Source organism: Sinocyclocheilus grahami, unplaced genomic scaffold (assembly GCF_001515645.1).
Source record: "Sinocyclocheilus grahami isolate Dianchi unplaced genomic scaffold, SAMN03320097.WGS_v1.1 scaffold1396.1, whole genome shotgun sequence".
Lineage (NCBI taxonomy): Eukaryota > Metazoa > Chordata > Actinopteri > Cypriniformes > Cyprinidae > Sinocyclocheilus > Sinocyclocheilus grahami.
The window spans coordinates 66,057-88,620 of NW_015506575.1; the positions used below are offsets into that span (position 1 = coordinate 66,057).

Below are 22,564 nucleotides of genomic sequence, written 5' to 3' on the forward strand. Positions count from 1 at the left end.
AAAGTTGTCCAAATGAAGTTCTTAGCAATGCATATTACTAATCAAACATTAAGTTTTGATATATTTACGGAAGGACATTCACAAACTATCTTCATGGAACAGGAGCTTTTCTTAATATCCTAATGATTTTTGTCATAAAAGAGAAATGTATAATTGTGACCCATACAATGTATTGTTGGCTATTGCTACAAATATCCCCCAGCGCCTTAACACTGCTTTTGTGCTCCAGGCTCACATTTTTAACTTTGTAATGAAAAATAAAATCATTATTGATGAATATCAATGGTTAAACAGTAACAAGAACAAGCTACAAAATATAATCGTTTTAATGTTCTCAAACAAACAATATACATAGTGCATTTTTCCTCATTCAGCTCATTCATTGTATTTGTCTCGGAATAAACATGTAAAGAACATAAATCTGAGTTTAAGGTGAAAGTGAGATCAGACACTTCTGTTGGTGTTGAAGTCTTCGTTCTCCGCCGAGCTCAGTCTCTCGAGTTTAGCGTGGAAGCGTTTCTTGCTGGTGTCTAACACAGCGATGCCGCTCTTCTGGAAGTCGTAGCCCAGTCCGTGGAGGTCCTGCAGCCGCTGCCGGATGCAGCCGATGCTGAAGTCCAGGACTTTGGGCTTGTGCACGACCTGCTGCGCGAGGATCCCGCCGTCCATCAGACAGTCCAGCTTCTCGTTCAGACGCTCGGACGAGACGAACAGCACCAGCGAATAGTTCAGGATCATCCTCTTGAAGTCCTCCGCGCCGCAGCCCAGCGAGCCCAGCTTCGTCCGCAGGCTCTGGAAGTTCTTCTTCAGGCTCTCGTGCGAGACGTCGAGGATCTGCGCGCCGTGGGATTGGAATAAACCCAGCGCTTCGGCGTTACTCAGCCTCAGAGAGCTGGAGAGGAACTCCACGTTGGCTCTGATCCGGTTAGTGCTGCGGATGAAGACGTACAGGTTCCTGGAGATGACGGTTCGGGCGAAGCGCTCCGGATCTTTCCCGTCGAAACTCAAGCAGACGCTCTTCAGGAGCTCCACCATGTTCCTGTTGAGCGCCACGCTGTTGGAGAAGGTCCGTGGCGCGGTGGTCAGCAGCCGGTGCAGGTCTTTGCCGGTGATTCCCAGCGTCATCAGGAAGGCGATGTTCTCCTCCAGGTTCTTGTTGTCGCTGGAGCGGAAGAAGGACTCGGGCGAGCGCGAGAGGATCCCCACCACCTCGGCGTCGCTCTTGAAGACGTTCCTCCAGAGCCTCCAGCGCTCCTCCAGGTGCTCGCAGGAGCGGGTGATGGAGCGCGGGAAGCGCGAGATGATGCTGGCGATCGTCTCTTGATCCGCGCCTTTGCTCTTCAGGAAGAGCGCCAGGCCTTGTTCGTTAGTCAGGAGTTTCCTCAAGACACCCGGCTGCCGCTTGCGGGCCGAGGGGAGGTCCACGCCCATAACAGAGAGGTTCTCCAGGAGAGACTCGTTCTCCAGAGGAGGGTCGTGATTGGACGGTTTGGAGCTGCAGGGGCGTGACGTGACAGGAAGTGAAGCACATCTGCAGACGGGCCGCAGGAAGTGCAGGATCTGCCTCTGGAACATCACTCGGCACACCTGAGAAGATAGTTTACGGTTGAAGAACCCATGATGTCTGGCGCCTCGTTTGTTTATCCGCACAGGATCCACAAGGGTTTCAAATGAATTCTGATTCTGTTATTGAGATGCTATTATAGTTATATTTTAATTTTAACCTCATATGAGGACATTCTATTTCAGAGTATTTCTCTGAGACACAGTTTTTAGTCTGGATGTCCTGTGCAGAGCACACTCAGGGCTTTTCAGAGTTTCACCGTGACCTCTCCTTGCTCTTCAAACATCTCTGATATTGATTTAGCGACACTCTTATGGAAATATGATCATATTTTGTAATTATCATTTAAATCGAATTTTTAAACCTTGTGTCATAAATCAACATCTCAGGATAAAATATAATATAAATATGACTTTTTGTTAAGAAATATGAGGACACCGGGACTAAAAGCATGTTTATTACGCATTTTGGCACGACACAACAAATGAATCAATATTCCTATGAAATATTATATATTATGAAAATCTTGTCAATTATTACTCCCATTATTACACTTATTTTTTCATCACACGTTGCCCCAAAATCACATTAATATGCAAATTAGATTTAGTTTATAGATACATTATATATAATGAGAAAACCTGTTTACGGCTGTTTAACACACATTTAATGGTATATCAAATCATTCTGTTATAACAGTTGAGAATTATCTTTATACAAAGTTTGGTAAAAAAAAAAAAATCCTGAAAATAAAGATGTATTGGTGATTTTTTAAAAACCAGTTGTTTTTGCCTATGCATGTTTATTCATGTCTTTTTATTTTTTATTTTTTTTAATTGAGTCCCGATGTCCTCTACCGCGGACGTAGCATAACTTATGAATGAAATATAATTTTTTACATCATTTTTAATGCTCTAAACAATGTAATGACATTAAAAAATATATGAATTTCTTCCTAAAATGTTTTGCCGGGTCTCAAGACGTTAACATTTTTACATATAACATTAAAAAAAAATATTAATACATTTTATTTCAGTTTTAGTTCGTTATTTTAGTACATGAAGTTAAACTAAATGAAAACGAGAAATATTGCTGAAATAAAATAAGATTTTTAATATTTTAGTTAGAGTTACAAAAACATATTTTTTTTATAGTTTTAGGTTTTTAAAACTATTTTTTATAACCATGTGACATGATTCATTTTAGTATAATTGATATGCTATTAATATTTTGAATTACATTTTTATGTTTTTAATTTTAGTTTAAGTAATGTTGTTGTTTTTTGCTCATTTTTATTTGTTTTGTTTTTATTTATTATTACTATTTCATTTGGCAAGGCACATTTATTTATAGAAAAAATGAAAAATATTTACAGAAAAATATTATACGTTTCATAGAAAAGTTGAAAATAAAAAATACAATAAAAGAATTAAACGAAACTAAAATAAATGTGTTAAAAAGTTAAACTAAATGAAAAACAAGCTCGCACGTGCAGATATTAAATAATGTACATTTCTATTGATTTGTCAAATTGAAAAGTGATTTATTTTGCAGCTGTATAATCTATAATCTGCATTATTTATGATCAAGGCTGCTTTGACACAATCTGTATTAAGTGCTATATAAACAAACGAGACTGGACTAGTAAATGATCCTTATTTTCTTAATGCAAAATACTTTATTACTTGATTTAGAGCTGAAATATGACCCAGACGTGTTTCAGTGGCATTCACTCACACATAGCCAGGCTTATCTTGATAATTACACACGTGTATCAAACCTTTATATAGATTATTAGAGCATTAATGTGTCATCTGTGCATTAAACACACAACTGACAGTGCATTCTCATATCAACCACAATAATACACTTGCTGCATCTAAACCTGTTTACAAAGCGATCTACGATCACACGGGCTTTTAATGTTCACCGTAACTCGTGAACACTGTTCACTGTCAGCGTGTCTTCTGTTAAAGAGACCTAAACAGCAGATTTATAATGACCTACCGATCTAAACACGTGTGTCTCCTGCCGCCGCTCGTCTGTGTGCGCACTGAGTCACAGCGCCGCCTGCCGCTCGGGAGGACGCATGAAAGCACACTGCCTTTAAAGGGGTCATATGATGCTTTTTTAAAGATCATTATTTTGTGTATTTGGTTTTGAATTCTGAGTCTATATCTTGAAATTAAGTCTCGCAATTCTGTTTTATTTTGTTTCTGGCCCGGAATAAAAAATAAAACAGGAAGTTTATATCTCATAATTCAGATTTTTTTCCCAGAATTGTGAGGAAAAACAACTGAATTGTGAGATAAAATGTCATTTTTTTAATCCTGTGGCAGAAACAAGCTTCATAGTTCACACTGGCTCAAAACTGATAGCCGCGGTTTCATTTGTGCCTCATGATCTCAGATCGAGTGATTTTAATACAACCAGCCCTTCTGCTTGTTCATACACTGTACAAAAAAAATCTGTAAAATTTACGGTAATAAAACGGCAGCTGTGATTGCTGGAATTTTACCGTAAAAAATACGGTAGCAATGTTTAGGTTTTATGGCTTTAACTTAAATTTACAGTTAAATACCGTAATTTCATGAACTGATATAACGTTAATATACCAAACCTACTGAAGTACTAAAATCTGTTTTGTAGCTTTGTAATACACTGATAACCACCAAATGCAGGAGGTGATGAGAAAGTCACATGATGAACCAAAGCCCATCACAAGCAGCTTTTAAATAATAACATACTGTCTATAGAAGGTGCACAGTGTGTCATTCACACAAACACCAAACACCATCACGGTAACACACATGAAACTGAAATAATGCAATAAACATTCATTTAACAACATTAGGTGTAACACACAACCCTAATATACAAATCTGATAAGAAAAAAACATTTAGGTACTAATATACACTTAGGTACTAATATACACTTTAGGTACTAATATGTACATGTAGGTACTAATATGTACACTTTAGGTAATATGTACACTTAGGTACTAATATGTACACTTTAGGTAATATGTACACTTTAGGTAATATGTACACTTTAGGTAATACTCTTCTGTCGAGTACATGAGCTGCAGCGAGTTAGTTTGGCTTCTCAGCAGGTGTTTGAGTTTCTGAACCTGATCCTGTGCTGCTCTCACATGAATAATTCACGGGCCAAACGTTCAGGGCTCCTGGGTCTCTGAGCATCAGAAGCGAACGAGTTCACAGGTGGAACCTGAAGCTCATTTTGGCAGCAGAGAGTGAAGGATGTCCAAGAGAAGATGGGTGGAATTCAAGATCTGCCAAACCATCAGCTGTTCAGCTCCGGTCGGCCGCAGGAATAGACCTCCATCTCCTGCTGCTGCTGCAGGTACGGCCAATATTTCACAGGAATTCACATTTCAGATGAGGCTGATGCAGGTCAGAACGTTCTCAGAACACTTTGGCAAGGTTCTCTCAAATGCTCTTCCAGTAACGTTAATAGAATGTTCTTTCAAAGTTAAATGATCTTTAATAATGTTCTCAAATGTTAGCTAAAAAAAACTTATTTAGCTATACATCATGCATGCAATGGTTTTTCTGAAATATTTGAGTTTGTCTGAATCTTTAGGGAACATTCAAAAGTGATGTTTGTTAAATGATCAAATGTAATGCACCCTTACCATTCAGGCAACCATAGAACATTTTTACAGTATTAAAAAAACTGGACATTTTGAAGATTTTCATAACGAGAACGTTAGCAAAACATTCTTAGAACTAGGGTTGCAAAAAGGTGGAAAATTTCCAGTAAATTTAGGAAACTTTCCAGGATTTTTTTGGAATGTTCCAGGGATTTTTGGAAAGTTTCCACCCCTTTGCAACCCTACACATATTTATGTTAGCTGCTTTGTCTTTAAAGCAGCACTATGTACCTTTTTCTGTGTTCAAAATTTACATAATGAATTAATCTTCCAAATCACGTTTTTGTCTTATTCCGAATCACTCCGGTACACTTATAATAAGTGCTTATATTGGGACTATTGTAGCCTGGTCACCGCTGCGGAGTAACACACACCTGCGTGAATCGCCATAGACATACACTTAGAGAAGTAGATCCGGTTAGAATGTTCTTCCGCGGGATGCGTGCAGTTCCCTTTATTAACCGCTAGAGCGACAAAAGTTACATAGTGCTGCTTTAATAACGTTCTCAAAGTGTTAGCATAAAAACATTATTTATATATAGTTCATGGACATTTTTTGTTCTAACGTTCACATAATGTTTGCACAATGATAAATTGGAACATATGAAAAAACGTTTTTATAACGGACCACTTTTGAGCATAAAATCTGAAATCACAACAATACATTTCGGGCCGATTTATGCAAAATTGAATTGAATATAATATGGCTCATAAATACAGGACGACGCGAGCATACAAAACGGTTGATGTAACTAATAAATGCAATTATCAATCATTTATATTTGCACATAATATAAGAGTAACTGAGATTGTTTGCGCAAGCGATATTTGCAGTATCGGGCTTTAAGGCAGACGCGTGCGCCGTGACGTCACCGCGCCGCGGGTCCCGTGCGTGGAGAAACATGGCGGCGAGGGTGACAGCAGAGCCCGAATAAAACACTGGGGATATCCCACAGATTTACCGTCCGACGCTCGCGTCAGCGCTCCGCGTTGAGCGCTAGGCGTGTGTGCGTGCGTGTGGCGCTTTTCTGACGCGCGTCTGTCCGTGTTTAAGCCGCAGGAGCCGCGGAGAGGATGGAAGACGAGGAGCGACAGAAGAAGCTACAGGCCGGCAAAGCCAAGGTGAGATTTACCTCATCCTTACCTGTCTGCTGACGTTTACCCCAGAATACCATGCTCACCTGAGATTTACCTCGACTTTACCTCATTGCTGTAGTTTACCTCAGAATCTAACGCCCGTCTGAGATTTAACCCACTGCTGTCATTCACCTCGCTGACATCTGTGACTCACATTTGCCTCATGTTTACCTTAATTTGACCTCAGTTCTGTCATTTACCTCAGAAAACAACTGACATCTGCGACTTCACTCACATTTAACCTCCTTTTTACCTTTTTACCTCACGTTTACCTCAGAAAATAACTGAGATATAAGACAAATGTGAGTTAAATCCACAGACCTATAATATAAATGATATAGATCTGTGGTGAAGTCACATATTTACCTCACGTTTACCTCAGAAAGTAACTGACATCTGCGACTTCACTCACATTTGTCTCATATTTACCTCAATTTTACCTCAGAAAGAAGCAACTGTAAATTTCACTCACATTTAACCTCTTTTTACCTCACGTTTACCTCAGAAAATAACTGAGATATAAGGCAAATGTGAGTTAAATCCAAAACCTATAATAGAAATGATATAGATCTGTGGTTAAGTCACATATTTACCTCAATTTTACCTCACGTTTACCTCAGAAAACAACTGACATCTGTGATTTGCCTTATATTTATCTCATATTTACCTCAGTTTTACCTCACATTTACCTCAGAAAACAGCTGACATCTGCGACTTCACTCACATTTGTCTCATATTTACCTCAATTTTACCTCACGTTTACCTCAGAAAACAGCTGACATCTGCGACTTCACTCACATTTGTCTCATATTTACCTCAATTTTACCTCACATTTACCTCAGAAAATACTGAGATATAAGGCAAAAGTGAGTTAAATCACATATCTCAGTTTATTTCTGATGTAAATGTAGGTAAATATGAGGCACATGTGAGTTAAATCCACAGACCTGTAATAGCAATGATATAGATCTGTGGTTAAGTCACACATTTACCTTTATTTTACCTCACATTTAGCTTAGAAAATAACTGACATCTGTGATTTAAGTCACATATTTGCCTGTATTTTACCTCACAGCTGTTATTTACCTCAGAATATAGTTCACGTCTGAAATTAACCTTGGTTTTTACTGACTTTTGCAGCATGTTGACTTCAATGCTGTCATTTACCGTAGAGCAAAACTCTCTCTTTATGAGTTTCAGTGTGGTGTTTGTTTTGAGCGTTTAAGTGTTTTCCGTGAGCTTTCTGTCATGCAGTGCCTCTCTTGCATATTAATATATGCATACACCTGATATATGAACAGATAAGGCCGTGTCGTTGTCATTTCTGACTGCTGTTGCAGGTTGTTTAGTGCGGATGAATGTAAAGACAGTCTGAGAACTGGTTGTGAGACTGGATTTTCTAGCCGTTGCTACACCAGATCTCTCCCATGCCTCACATTTCTGCAGATGAACAGACCTCTCTGCAGACTTTAGGTCACTATAACCTGCTGGAGCATGTCGAGAGCACAGAGACCGACTCGTGATGTTAATGAAACAATACGATAGCTGAAGTGTGTTATTATTAGGCACAACATGCACTGGAGCAGCTGCTTTTTATCAGTCAATTTGCGTTATATCTGAGATTGGCCATGTTGCTTTTTGTTTTAGCGATTATGTTGGATGTAATGGGTCCGATTTCCAATGCATGAACTGATCAAATGCATATCTTAAATGCAATGCAAGTTGCTTTGGATAAAAGCATCTGCAGTGTATGCGAGTTCATCATGCTGAATATTTGAGTGTTGCACAGCGCTGTGATGATGCACAAGACATAAAGGGAATTTTGCATGTGTGGACCGGAGGCTTTCAAAAGACCTTGATTTCTAAACTATTTCAGTGCAGTGAAAGACTCAGCGGATGACCCATGACCCCTTACTCATGTGTTCAGCACCTCCGCATGTCCTGACGGCTCAGATCTGCTGTTTGTTTTGCTGCACCGAGCGGTTGGTGTTCAGAGCAGCTGTCAGTGCGTGCTGTTTTCATGCCAGTGTCATTAGCGAGCGCTTCAGACGCTGCATTAGTGAATAGGATGCATGATTAGAATTGGTGCATCGCAGATCATTGCATGCTAAAAAATAGTATTTCAAAAGATGGATGATATAGTATTTCAGGATGAAGTGTTCATCCATGCATATTTTTTTGTTGTTGTTGTTGGAGAGCGTTTGGCGAGAAATGCAAGGCCGAAGTTGATGCAGCAGTTTTTGCTGCTGTGAATTAATAATAAAGTTTAAGGTAATGAATTTATCTAGCTTGGACATTGCATGCCAACTTAACGGTTTAAAAGTTTAGATTTTCTTTCTGTTGAAAGAAATACATAAATGAAGAAGAAAGCCAAAATATTAAATGCCATGGATGAACATTTACTGAGTAATCCACTATTTTGTAAAACGGGGTCAAAATGACTGTTTTCGCCAGAGATTTGGAGCCAAATTACAAAATTACTTGAGAAAATGGTATGTCCATTAGTAAAATTAGTTGACTTTCAGTGCTTGTAGAGTTATAGGCATGCAGACTTTGGAAAAAGAATATTTTTGGCACTCAGACAGGTATGTTCAATGCAGTTGCTTTGATAGAGGCAAACAAGACAACGTTGTTGTTCTTCAGACATTCCTCTTTAAATAGAGTAAGTATTTAAATGCAAAGTGACTCACATTTGACTCACTATGTAGTGCCTTAAAAATGAAGATACCGAAAGAAAAGTTTAAGAACCAACATGTAAAAGGATATTAATATATATTTAAAGGTCACATATTTTACACCTTTCTGGAGTTTTATTTTAGGTTTTGATGTCCTTAAGAATATATATTTGCACGGTATAAGTACCAAAAACCCATCTCAGTATATTTTTACAGCTCCTCTAACGTGATAAAACGAGCGAACTGGACAGAAACGATCGTCAAAAACGCTCGCGTTCGCAGCGCACACTTCTTATCAGAAAAGGTTCAATAAAGTATTGTCTTTTGTTGTTATGGGCGTGTCTACAGATTTCTTGCCATATGTCTATGTTTCTTGCATCTCACGACTATGTCCTGTATGAAATTATGTCTGTGTGCATGTGTGTAAAACAACAAACTGACGATTTATATATAATCGTTTGTAATTGTATATATATTGTTGTGATTAATTGTGGCTGGAACAATAATGTAGCTGCAAAAATAGTTGCCTGCTGAAATTGTAATGTATAAACATCTTCATCATGACTAGATAGACACGGTGAGTTTGTCTTTACTACACGTTACACGCTAGATGTGATCACCTCATAGTAACAATCCTGTCTAACAATCCTGTCAGATCGTCCATCCTTTGAGTGAGAACGTAACGTTACAGCTCGGCCGATCTGGTTTCGTGGTTAAAGTTAACCTTTTCGGCATGTTTCCGTGTTGTTGTTGTTGTTGTTGCTCAGCAATGGCATGGACGTGATGTTGTCTGGGGGTGTGGCTAAAGGAGAGTGGGACGGTGGGCGGTGCTCGGGGTGGTGACTGAAGGCAGTGATTGTGTAGTTCTGACGTCAACTTTTTACGGAAGTCACAACGGTTTGTGAAAAATCACAGCTATTTTATGCAGGCTGTGTGCATTTTACTGTGGACTGACTGTTTTGAAACTTATATGGTAGTTAAATAGCCCTTAGACCTCAGTTATCGTGAAAAAAGCCAGGAAATTTCAGTTTTGACAATATGGGACCTTTAATGCTTCTTGAGTTACAGGCATGCAAACTTTGGGGAAAAAACACAAAAAGTGCTTTTTCCCGTTTTTGAGCTGTCACCATTGGCGTATAATGCAACAAAGATTGCTAAAGCCAACAGATATTACTAATAGAGCTACCAATCTCTGTGTGAAAATAACATAATGATGCTGCCATCTTTCTGAAGTCATTTTACCCTCCTGTAATTTGGCTCCGAATCTCAGATGGAAAATTTTGACCCCCAGCTACAACATAGTGCATTACTCACTAAATATTCATCCATGACATTTGATATTTTGGCTTTCATCACTATTTATGTTTGTCTTTCTTCAAAAGAAATAAAAAATGTATCCAGGGAAGTTACATAAATTTGGTTGATTTGACAGCGAGTGACCCAGGTGCATGCATGCAAATGCGAACTAACTCTAAGCAATTAAGGCTTTTGAATCTGATATGTGTTCAACTATCAGACCTGTTCATTAGATTAGAACTGAGGCCTCATACACACTAATACAGACCTGAATCCTTGAACCGTGTGTCCAGACGCCTGTTTAACTCGAGGTCCGTTCCATTATGTAAAATCAATTGTTCCAACCCAGCGTGCAATGAAAGTGTTTTCTGCCTTCACCAGATCTGAGGACCTTAATTTATGTGTTTGTGTGTGTTGTGATTGTAGCCTAAAAGCTCTGGTTAACATGAGGTCAGGCCTTGAGTATTCAGACGCGCACACAAACCCTTTGTTAATCCCGATCAATAGTCTGCTGGGATAAAGGACTTGGCCAATAAACACTGTCAGTGTCACTCAAGAGATATTACAATAAAACTGAAGCGGGCTGCATAATTAAATGCCTCCTACACACTCAGCCATCGTGATCTTAATTAACAGCAGTGCACGCTCACCGAATGTTTGTGTGACCCTGTTCAGTGATTGTTTGGCACGTGGAGGATGCGTCTTGGGTTTTTATGATAAAACCCTAGTGTTTATTCTGGAATGATATATTGGCATTTAATTTAATGTAGTCTAAATTACCATTCCAAACTTTGGGTTTGGGAATGATTTTGTTAATGTTTTTGAAAGAAATGCTCACCATGGCTGCATTTATTTGGTCAAATATACAGTAAAATTGTGAAATATTATTACAGTTTTAATTACAATTTTCTATGTGAATATCTGTTAAACTGTAATGTATTTCTGTGATGCGCAGCTGTATTTTCAGCATCATTCCTCCAGTCTTCAGTGTCACATGATCTTCAGAAATCAGTATAATATGCTGATTTGCTGCTCGAGAAACATTTCTGATTATTATCAATGTTGAAAACAGTCGTGCTGCACAATATTTTTGGGGAAACGGTGATGCATTTTATTTTTCAGGATTCACAGATGAACAGAAAGTTCAAAAGAACAGGATTTATTTGAAACCGAAATCTTTTGTAGCATTATAAATGTCTTTACTGTCACTTGTAAACAATTTGATGTGTCCTTGATGAAGAAAAGCATTGATTTATTTTTAAAAAGTACTTCTTTTGTTTTCGTGCTGTTCTGTGGATGCAGTTGGCATGAGGACAGTAAAGCAGCAGCAGAAGTGAGCCGTTCTGCACTAAAGTAACAGCAGACCTAGATTTGACCGAGTGCAATCGCAGTCTTTCCAAATAGGCCAAACGGGTGTCAGCAGGGGACGCTCACCTCAGGGAGCTGATTAGATAACCCAGAGATTAATGCCAGCCTTTGTGGGGAAAAACAAATTAAATTTAATTTCAAGCTGTGCGATTGCTTCTGTTCCGGCTCCTGCTATTGCTTTCTCAGATTTTACTTTAGGACTCATAGAAATGGCCGATATATTGGTGACCGTACGAGTATCAGCCAGCATTAGACTTGCTTTGAGCATTTTCTAAAATTGCAATTGGTCTGAAAAATGGAAGCAGGTCTTCGTTTTTTATCTCTAAGTGTTAATGCAATTTTTGTTTTAAATCATGCAAAACAATAGATTTATATATGGCAGCCTGTTTCCGACACTGAATAAAAAATATAAAAAGGTAATTACGACTTTCTCACAATTCTGACTTGACTCGAAATTGCAAAATTACGTATCGCAATTCTGACTTTTTTTCTCAGAACTGCGTGAATTCCCCTCAGAATTTAACCTTAAAACTCGTAATTGTGAGTTTGTCTCACAATTCTGAGAGAAAAAGTCAGAATTGAAAAAAAAAAAAAGTTGGAATTGTGAGATAATAAACTCGTAATTGAGAGGAAAAAGTCTTGATTTGTGGGATATAAACTCGCAATTTAGGAAAAAAGTCAAAATTGTGATTATATAAACTTGCAATTGCGAGAAATTAAGAATTGCGAGAAAAAAGTCAGCTTTGTTAGATATAAACTCGTAATTGCGAGAAAAGAGTCAGAATTGTGTGAAAAAAGTCTGATTTGTGAGATGTAAAGATGTAATTGTGAGAAACTTTTTGAGAAAAAAAATTGCGAGATATGAACTTACAATAGCAAGAAAAAAATCTGAATTGCTAGAAAAAAGTCAGATTTGTGAAATATAAACTTAAAATTAGTGGTCGATCGATATATCGGCCGATATTTGGCATTTTTCAAATATCGGCATCGGCCGATACGTTTTTCTGTTTGGCTGATGTGTTCGAGGCGGGACTTTTATTTGACGGCGCTGAAAACAGCAGCGCCTGAGCAGTGTTGCCAATTTAGCGACTTTGTCTCTAGATTTAGCGACTTTTCAGACCCCCCTAGCGACTTTTTTCCATAAAAGCGACTAGCGACAAATCTAGCGACTTCTTGGGCAAACCTTAGAGAGTCTGTGTGTGAGTCTGTGTGAGTGAGAGTGGGTGTGTGTGAGTCTGTATGAGAGTGAGAGTCTGTGTGTGAGTAAGTGAGAGTGTGTGTGTGTGAGTCTGTGTGAGAGTGAGAGTCTGTGTGTGAGTCTGTGTGAGTGAGAGTCTGTGTGAGTGAGTGAGAGTCTGTGTGTGAGTGAGTGAGAGAGTCTGTGTGTGAGTCTGTGTGTGAGTGAGAGTCTGTGTGAGTCTGTGTGTGAGTGAGAGTCTGTGTGTGAGTGAGTCTGTGTGAGTCTGTGTGAGTGAGAGTCAGTGTGTGAGTCTGTGTGTGAGTGAGTGAGAGTGAGAGTCTGTGTGTGAGTCTGTGAGAGTGTGTCTGTGAGTCTGTGTGAGTGAGAGTCTGTGTGTGAGTGAGTGAGAGTCTGTGAGTCTGTGTGAGTGAGCGTCTGTGTGTGAGTCTGTGTGAGTGAGAGTCTGTGTGTGAGTCTGTGTAAGTGAGAGTGTGTGTGTGTGAGTCTGTGTGAGAGTGAGTCTGTGTGAGAGTGAGAGTCTGTGTGTGAGTCTGTGTGAGTGAGAGTCTGTGAGTCTGTGTGAGTGAGCGTCTGTGTGTGAGTCTGTGTGAGAGTGAGTCTGTGTGAGAGTGAGAGTCTGTGTGTGAGTGAGTGAGAGTCTGTGAGTCTGTGTGAGTGAGCGTCTGTGTGTGAGTCTGTGTGAGTGAGAGTCTGTGTGTGAGTCTGTGTAAGTGAGAGTGTGTGTGTGTGAGTCTGTGTGAGAGTGAGTCTGTGTGAGAGTGAGAGTCTGTGTGCGAGAGTCTGTGTGTGTGAGAGTCTGTGTGAGCGAGAGTCTGTGTGAGCGAGAGTCTGTGTGTCTGTGTGAGCGAGAGTCTGTGTGAGCGAGAGTCTGTGTGTCTGTGTGAGCGAGAGTCTGTGTGAGCGAGAGTCTGTGTGAGCGAGAGTCTGTGTGTGCGAGAGTCTGTGTGAGTGTGTGTGTGTGTGTGTGTGTGTGTGTGTGTGTCAACAGACAGGTGGCAATTTATTTCCTGGTTAAAAGGTTTTTAAAATTTTAATAGCTCATAAATCTCTCGTTATACTATATTATTACCAAATCTTGCATTCAATCTTTTTGTCAACTTGTTTTTCTTTCCAAGTAGCACAAGTTTTGTATTTCTTTTTGGATCTGATTGATCTTAGCCCTCATTGATCTGAACTTGTGCTCCTCAGTTTATGAGCCAAAATGATCCACAAATAATGCTTTTTCACTCAAAAACTGAGGTGCATGAGCTCAGATCAATAAGGCCTATCCCTAGTGAAAAATAAATATACAAAAATCATACTGCAAATACATTTACATATCTATGTACTTAATAAAAATACCCTGCAATTGTACTTTTGGTATACTAATGTGGTATACTTAAAGTCAGCCAAATTGGAACAACTAATTTTGTACTTAATGCACTTTAATTGTGCGGAAGTCCAACTAAAGATATACTGAAGTATATTTGATTGTGCTAAAGTGGAACTATTGCATGTACACTTTAAGTATCTTGCATTTAAAGACCGATATTATTGAAAGATCATACAGTCCTCATCAATAGTGACATTAAAACACATTTTAAGCTTAATATTAAGAAATGTGCAATAATGGATATTATTATAACATAGTATATAGCATAATGAGAAATTCATAAGCAATTTTCTTTTGTAGGCCGAACATTTCTGACCAAGAAAAAAAAATCCCAAAATTATTTTTCGAAGTTGTTGTAGCCTGTGTGATTAAAGTCAGTAAATTTTAGTCTAATGCAATAACATTAACTAGTAGTGCTGGGTAAAAAATATTGATTTCACGATTTTAATCGATTCTCATTTTTATGAAATGATATTGATTCATAAATCCTGAGAATAGATTAGTCGAGCCTATCAGATAATGAATGCAACATTGTAGCGCCTCTCATCCTATAAATCACAATAAGCTTTTGTGATTTGTTACTTTTGATATGAAACAAAGTCTCAGATTTCAAATTCTGTCCATTTTATTACAATATTCAAATATTAAATGCTGTTTTGGTGCTGTTTAATGTGAAGTGACAGATCGCTGTGAAATCATCGTCTCCTCCGCTTTAATAGCTGTTACAGCACGAAATAAACATGAATGAACATCCGAAGGTGTTAAAAGAAAGAGTACAACGTACTAAAATCTGTATCTGTCTCATGTAATCGTTAAATCAGTGTTTCAAACGTGGAAGGACGACAATAGCTTGTAAACAATGTGTCACGTAACGTCACATTTAACACAGAAAAACACATTTGGTGACCATGAACTACAAAAATAAACTCTAGAGAGGAGCATTTTGCTAAATTTGTTTTAATTTATTATACTTTTATATATAAATCGTCAGTTTGTTGTTTTACACACATGCACACAGACATAATTTCATACAGGACATAGTCGTGAGATGCAAGAAACATAGACATATGGCAAGAAATCTGTAGACACGCCCATAACAACAAAAGACAATACTTTATTGAATAAATTATATTATATTTCTGATAAGAAGTGTGCGCTGCGAACGCGAGCGTTTTTGACAATCGTTTCTGTCCAGTCCGCTCGTTTTATCGCGTTTAACCACAGCTGTCGTTGGTTTTTTGTCTGGCAGTGGCAGCAGATATGCGATCAAATTTCTAATTTGAGGCTGTATTACGTCGATTCTGGCACCCAACATCACAACAAGATGATATTTTAAGCTCCTCATGTAGCCGAATCTGCGCTGGTTTGAATGGGCCGCCTCCAGTTTCCGCTTTGTTATGCTGCCTCCAGCTAGCCCTGTGACGTCGCTGACTCTAGTTACCTGTGGTTGGCCTGGCCGTGCGTCACTCAGAACACAACAGGCCAATCAGAAGAGAGGCTCATGAATATTAATTAGACAGGCCAAAATCAACCTGTTCTCAGCAGAGCTCCTGAGAGAGGAGCTGTAAAAATATACTGAGATGGTTTTTGGTACTTATACTCACACAAGGACATCAAAACCTAAAATAAAACTCCAGAAAGGTGTAAAATATGTGACCTTTAAAGTTCGTATTATAACTTTAATATTACAAAAACTCTTGAGTATATTTCAAGTGTTTGTATACAAATCAGCAAATGTCAACCTTCCACATTATTGACTCTCAGGTACATTTTAGAGCATTCGTTGAGAGATTATTTTTTTTTTCCCTTGAGAAAATTTGCCATGTTCTGTACCTGATATATATCCAAAATAATCAATATCGAATCGCAAGCTTGTGAAGGATAATCGAATCGAATTGTGAAATTTGTGTCAAAACCCAGCCCTATTAACTAGCATTTACAAGAAAAAGAAAATCCTCTCCGGGGTCAAAGTGACCTGAACACAGCATGAGGGCTAAGAAGGTTAATAGTCAGGTTTAATTTACACTTCCAGACGCTACAGGATCTTCACACGGCTTTTCTGCATTTGGGTCAGTAAGTGTAATCCAGACAACACACTTTAGTGTCTGACAGCAAATCCTGTTCATTTGGTCGAGATGTTCATGTTCTCAAGATCTCTAGAGCTCGTGTTCCTTCCTGAAGATGATTTATGGTTCAAATGAATGCTAAACTGATAGATGTCACTGTATGCGGTTGCATATTGATGAAACGGATGTCTTAATGCTGATCCGGTTAAAGCAGAGTTGAGGGACTGACGGTGTTGATCAACAATCAGGCATGATTCGGATCAGCTTCAGCAGGCTGTGCCGCTCTACCGTGGGTTTTAACTAATTTATTTCACATTCACGGGCTATCGTTTCTCTATGTGCCGTTATTATCGCTCATATATGTGTGTTTGTGTCTGGTCTCCTCCAGCTTGCAGAGTACCGGCAGAGGAAAGCTCAATCCCGGTTGCATATTGATGAAACGGATGTCTGACTGAATGCTAATCCGGTTAAAGCAGAGTTGAGGGATTGACGGTGTTGATCAACAATCAGGCATGATTCGGATCAGCTTCAGCAGGCTGTGCCGCTCTACCGTGGGTTTTAACTAATTTATTTCACATTCACGGGCTATCGTTTCTCTATGTGCCGTTATTATCGCTCATATATGTGTGTTTGTGTCTGGTCTCCTCCAGCTTGCAGAGTACCGGCAGAGGAAAGCTCAATCCGATGGCCAGAAGAAGCAGAAGAAGAAGAAAAAGAAGCCAGAATCGGATTCAGAGGAGCAGGGGAGAAATGAGGGAGAGGAGACCACCGTGTTTTCCCTCTCAAAGACCCTCCGGAGTGGAGAAACCGTCACACACGACCAGACCTACACCATAGAGGTGAGCAGAGATGTTTTTGTGTATTACTCTCTCAACTAGGTTTTGTTATACACAGGACACTTAATAACTCTCAACTAGACTTGTGCCGGTATTCGGTAATGCGATATATCACGGTAATGAATATGCAGATTCGGATCAGCTTCAGCAGGCTGTGCCGCTCTACCGTGGGTTTTAACTAATTTATTTCACATTCACGGGCTATCGTTTCTCTATGTGCCGTTATTATCGCTCATATATGTGTGTTTGTGTCTGGTCTCCTCCAGCTTGCAGAGTACCGGCAGAGGAAAGCTCAATCCGATGGCCAGAAGAAGCAGAAGAAGAAGAAAAAGAAGCCAGAATCGGATTCAGAGGAGCAGGGGAGAAATGAGGGAGAGGAGACCACCGTGTTTTCCCTCTCAAAGACCCTCCGGAGTGGAGAAACCGTCACACACGACCAGACCTACACCATAGAGGTGAGCAGAGATGTTTTTGTGTATTACTTCTTGTTTATCGTTTTGTTATACACAGGACACTTAATAACTCTCAACTAGACTTGTGCCGGTATTCGGTAATGCGATATATCACGGTAATGAATATGCACGATATTGTTATCGTGGGCACTTCTAAATACCGTGAATAATTATATATTACAAATTATTCAGAATTTTGAATGCATTAAGAATACTTTTCCCATCAAATGGTCAAAATGCACAACAGCGCTGTATGCTGCGTGAAAGGGTTTTTCAAACAGAAGTTGAAAATTATATGTAATTAATAATCAACACTCCAATGGTTGTACACCAACATGTTTTTATGCATGTTTTTAAATGATGTATCTATTCTAATTCAAATTGTTGTTGGAAATATAAACATTTAAACATTTGTAACTTTATAATCATGGTAGAAGCATACTAGTCACTTGTTAATCATGCTAGCAACATGCTAGTAGCAACATATTAATCATGCTAGCGACATGCTAGTAACTTGTTAGATAATCATGGTAGAAGCATGCTAGTCACTTGCTAATCATGCTAGCAACATGCTAGTAGCAACATATTAATCATGCTAGCGACATGCTAGTAACTTGTTAATCATGCTAGTTACTTGCTAATCATGCTAGCAACATGCTAGTAACATGTTAATCATGTTAGAAAAATGCTAGCGACTTGTTAATCATGGTAGAAACATGCTAGTCATGCTAGCAGCATGCTAGTTACCTGCTAATCATGCTAGCAACATGCTAATCAGGCCAGCAAAATGGTAGCGACATGCTAGTAACTTGTTAATCATGGTAGAAACATGCTAGTAGCATGCAAATTTATGATAGCAACATGCTAGTAACATGCTAATCGGGTGCGTTTCCCAAAAGCATCGTTAGCTAACTATGGTAGTTAGTTCCATTGAAATCTATTGGTAACGACGGAACTTTTGGGAAATGCACCCTTGGCTAGAAACATGCTATTGACATGTTAGTAACTTGCTAATCATGCTAGCGACATGCTAGTCACTTGCTAGTCATGCTAGCAGCATGCTAGTTACCTGCTAATCATACTAGCAACATGCTAATCAGGCCAGCAAAATGCTAGCGACATGCTAGTAACTTGTTAATCATGGTAGAAACATGCTAGTAGCATGCAAATTTATGCCAGCAAAATGCTAGTAACAGGCCAATCATGTTAAAAACATGCTAATCATGCTAGAAACATGTTATCCACATCGATCTAATCTATCTAAATGTTCAAACTTCAGACTTTTACAACTGCTTTAATCTTTCAGGCTAGGCTTTCTCAAGCCAACCTAAAGTTTGTCTTGACGAACTTTTTTATCTAGTTATAATTGTTGTTTGAAATAGAAACATTTAAACATTTTAAATGTAAAAACTTTATTCAATCATACATTAAAGCTGCAGTCCGTAACTTTTTTGTGTTCATCATGCTAGCAACATGCTAGTAACATGTTAATCATGCTAGAAAAAGGCTAGCGACATGCTAGTAACTTGCTAATTATGGTAGAAACATGCTAGTAGCATGCAAATTTATGATAGCAACATGCTAGTAACATGCTAATCGGGTGCATTTCCCAAAAGCATCGTTAGCTAACTATGGTAGTTAGTTCCATTGAAATCTATTGATAACGACGGAACATGCGACCATAGTTGCTTTTGGGAAACGCACCCTAGGCTAGAAACATGCTAGTGACATGTTAGTAACTTGCTAATCATGCTAGCGACATGCTAGTCACTTGCTAGTCATGCTAGCAACATGCTAATCATGCCAGCAAAATGCTAGTAACAGGCCAATCATGTTAAAAACATGCTAATCATGCTAGAAACATGTTATCCACATCGATCTAATCACTATGGTAGTTAGTTCCATTGAAATCTATTGGTAACGACGGAACTTTTGGGAAATGCACCCTTGGCTAGAAACATGCTATTGACATGTTAGTAACTTGCTAATCATGCTAGCGACATGCTAGTCACTTGCTAGTCATGCTAGCAGCATGCTAGTTACCTGCTAATCATACTAGCAACATGCTAATCAGGCCAGCAAAATGCTAGCGACATGCTAGTCACTTGCTAGTCATGCTAGCAGCATGCTAGTTACCTGCTAATCATACTAGCAACATGCTAATCAGGCCAGCAAAATGCTAGCGACATGCTAGTCACTTGCTAGTCATGCTAGCAGCATGCTAGTTACCTGCTAATCATACTAGCAACATGCTAATCAGGCCAGCAAAATGCTAGCGACATGCTAGTAACTTGTTAATCATGGTAGAAACATGCTAGTAGCATGCAAATTTATGCCAGCAAAATGCTAGTAACAGGCCAATCATGTTAAAAACATGCTAATCATGCTAGAAACATGTTATCCACATCGATCTAATCTATCTAAATGTTCAAACTTCAGACTTTTACAACTGCTTTAATCTTTCAGGCTAGGCTTTCTCAAGCCAACCTAAAGTTTGTCTTGACAAACTTTTTTATCTAGTTATAATTGTTGTTTGAAATAGAAACATTTAAACATTTTAAATGTAAAAACTTTATTCAATCATACATTAAAGCTGCAGTCCGTAACTTTTTTGTGTTCAAAATTTACTAAATTTATATAAGCGACTACACCATGAATCCATTTTCCAAACCGTGTTTTTGGCTCGTCCTGAATCACTACGGTACACATATAATAAGTGCTTATATTCAGACTATTTAGACTGGTTCGGGTAGGTGCCGCTGCGGAGGAGCCCAGTACCTGCGTGATTCGCCAGAGACATAAACAGAGAGAAGTAGCTCCGGCTACAATGTTCTTCCGCAAGACGCACGCAGTTCTGTTTATTAACCGCTAGAGTGCCAAAAGTTACGGACTGCAGCTTTAAATAACGCAATAATTAACAGGTTAAGTAAAAATATAATGCATGTATAACATAGTGCATACAGTATATTTATCAAAGTACTTTTCTCTAATTTCTTTCTCTAGTTATTTTTCATGTTTTCTCTGGGTCTTAAAAAGGTCTTAAATCAGCGCAGAAAGTCTGACTTAAATTCATAAATAAATTAATATCCTCATCCGTATTTAAATGTTTCAATGCAAATATTTAAGCATCCTTAAATCGACAATTACTTCCATGCATTTACTTGAGATGTAAATGTAATTAAAATGAAGTTTTGAAAAACACAATTTAACTCGCATGTTCAATTGAAATGCACTCGGCCTGTTTGTTAAAACAAAAGCACATGTCTGTCACTGGGGAATGAAAACTTGTTTTCCCTTTGAATTAAGTTGATTTTTCTGAGCCCAGATATTTGTTTGTGATTTAATCATAAACTCACTTAATTTTGATTAATTTCTCAAAAAACAAGACGTCTTATTTTGTCATTTTGCTTCTTCAGTAAATGCATCTTGATTTAAGAATCTTTAGACATTTGCGCTGGAAAACAAGACAGAAATACTGAGGACGAGCATGATTTTTTTGCGGTGTGATCAGAAGGTACGGTAAAATGAATTTCCATTTCTAGTGCTTTGGGAGCAGAGCTAATCAAGCCTAAAGGTATTTTTATTTTTTGTAAAATGAGTTTAGAAGTAATGGTGATCTGTTGGAAGTTGTATTTTCAAACTTTTAAGTGTTGCTAATCTAGGGCTGTCAAAATGACTGAAAAACTAAATTGAATTTTCTACTTAAATTTAATCAAAATTCGAATTATATTTCAGTTAGGTTTTGGCTTCTCTCCTGAGGCCACAAGAGGGCGCATCGAGCAAAACATTATGCTTAAACAATTAGAGAAAACAACTGCACCATGCATGTATGTATAGTTTAATACAAAGTATCGAAAACCAATCACAAAGAGTAGGCAACTTTCTTCATTTAAAAACATGAGATGCAGGGGGATGGGGGAAAACCGCCATAACGTCTTTATAGACAGTTAAAAGTTGAACTTTTATTAATTTTACATGGCTTTCTAAACATGCCGCTCTTGTGCGAGACGCGAGTGCAATGCTGATAGATGTCCCTCTAGAAAATGTGATAAATATGCATTCTGTGTGAACGGCTTGAATGCTCTTGTTTTCCACAATATATGAATGAACAACATAGCAGCGCCGCATCTAGTGGGTTCAACTAACAAAAGCATTCAAATTCAATCAATGACACATACATCGTCATCGCATCTCGTGCGCCACTGATAGGCTGCCTGACGGCTGAAGCAGACCTTGAATTTGTGGAAATTCGAATGTTGATTTCAGTGTTTCCCCTGCCATTATTTTAGGGGGGCGGCCCACCCCCCCAACGGCACCCCCTGCCCCCCTTGAAGGTCAAGTTAATTTTATTTAATTATATTTTCTCTATAGCGCCAGATCACAACAGAAGTAATTTAAAGTTACCTTTCTTATAGAACATGTCTATACCTTGTTCTTTCATTAAGCAAACTAAATAGCCTTATAAAATGTGATAAATATGCATTCTGTGTGAACGGCTTGAATGCTCTTGTTTTCCACAATATATGAATGAACAACATAGCAGCGCCGCATCTAGTGGGTTCAACTAACAAAAGCATTCAAATTCAATCAATGACACATACATCGTCATCGCATCTCGTGCGCCACTGATAGGCTGCCTGACGGCTGAAGCAGACCTTGAATTTGTGGAAATTCGAATGTTGATTTCAGTGTTTCCCCTGCCATTATTTTAGGGGGGCGGCCCACCCCCCCAACGGCACCCCCTGCCCCCCTTGAAGGTCAAGTTAATTTTATTTAATTATATTTTCTCTATAGCGCCAGATCACAACAGAAGTAATTTAAAGTTACCTTTCTTATAGAACATGTCTATACCTTGTTCTTTCATTAAGCAAACTAAATAGCCTTATGTTATTTATCTTATTTACACGACGGCATGTAATTTCA

At 38.6% G+C, this 22,564-nt stretch overlaps 2 protein-coding genes across 2 annotated transcripts in view; one reads left to right on the forward strand and one right to left on the reverse strand.

Moving 5' to 3' along the window:
* Window positions 1–326: 326 nt before the first annotated feature.
* Window positions 327–3,644, reverse strand: LOC107569924 (transcription termination factor 1, mitochondrial). The gene is made up of 2 exons (XM_016256093.1): window positions 3,572–3,644; window positions 327–1,587 (listed from the first exon to the last, which is right to left on the reverse strand). The coding sequence occupies exon 2, from the start codon at window positions 1,573–1,575 to the stop codon at window positions 445–447; it is 1,131 nt and encodes a 376-aa protein (XP_016111579.1). The 5' UTR covers window positions 1,576–1,587; window positions 3,572–3,644; the 3' UTR covers window positions 327–444.
* Window positions 3,645–6,128: 2,484 nt separating this feature from the next.
* Window positions 6,129–22,564, forward strand: part of LOC107569920 (A-kinase anchor protein 9-like) — a 76,631-nt gene continuing 60,195 nt past the window's right edge. Inside the window, exons 1-2 of the mRNA XM_016256089.1 lie at window positions 6,129–6,360; window positions 17,004–17,192. Coding sequence (XP_016111575.1) covers window positions 6,313–6,360; window positions 17,004–17,192 — 237 coding nt within the window. The 5' untranslated portion in view covers window positions 6,129–6,312. The remainder of the gene's footprint in view (window positions 6,361–17,003; window positions 17,193–22,564) is intronic.

Excerpts from the sequence above, each read along its gene's own strand:
- LOC107569924 (XM_016256093.1), bottom strand. The coding sequence starts at position 1,575 with ATGTTCCAGAGGCAGATCCTGCACTTCCTGCGGCCCGTCTGCAGATGT.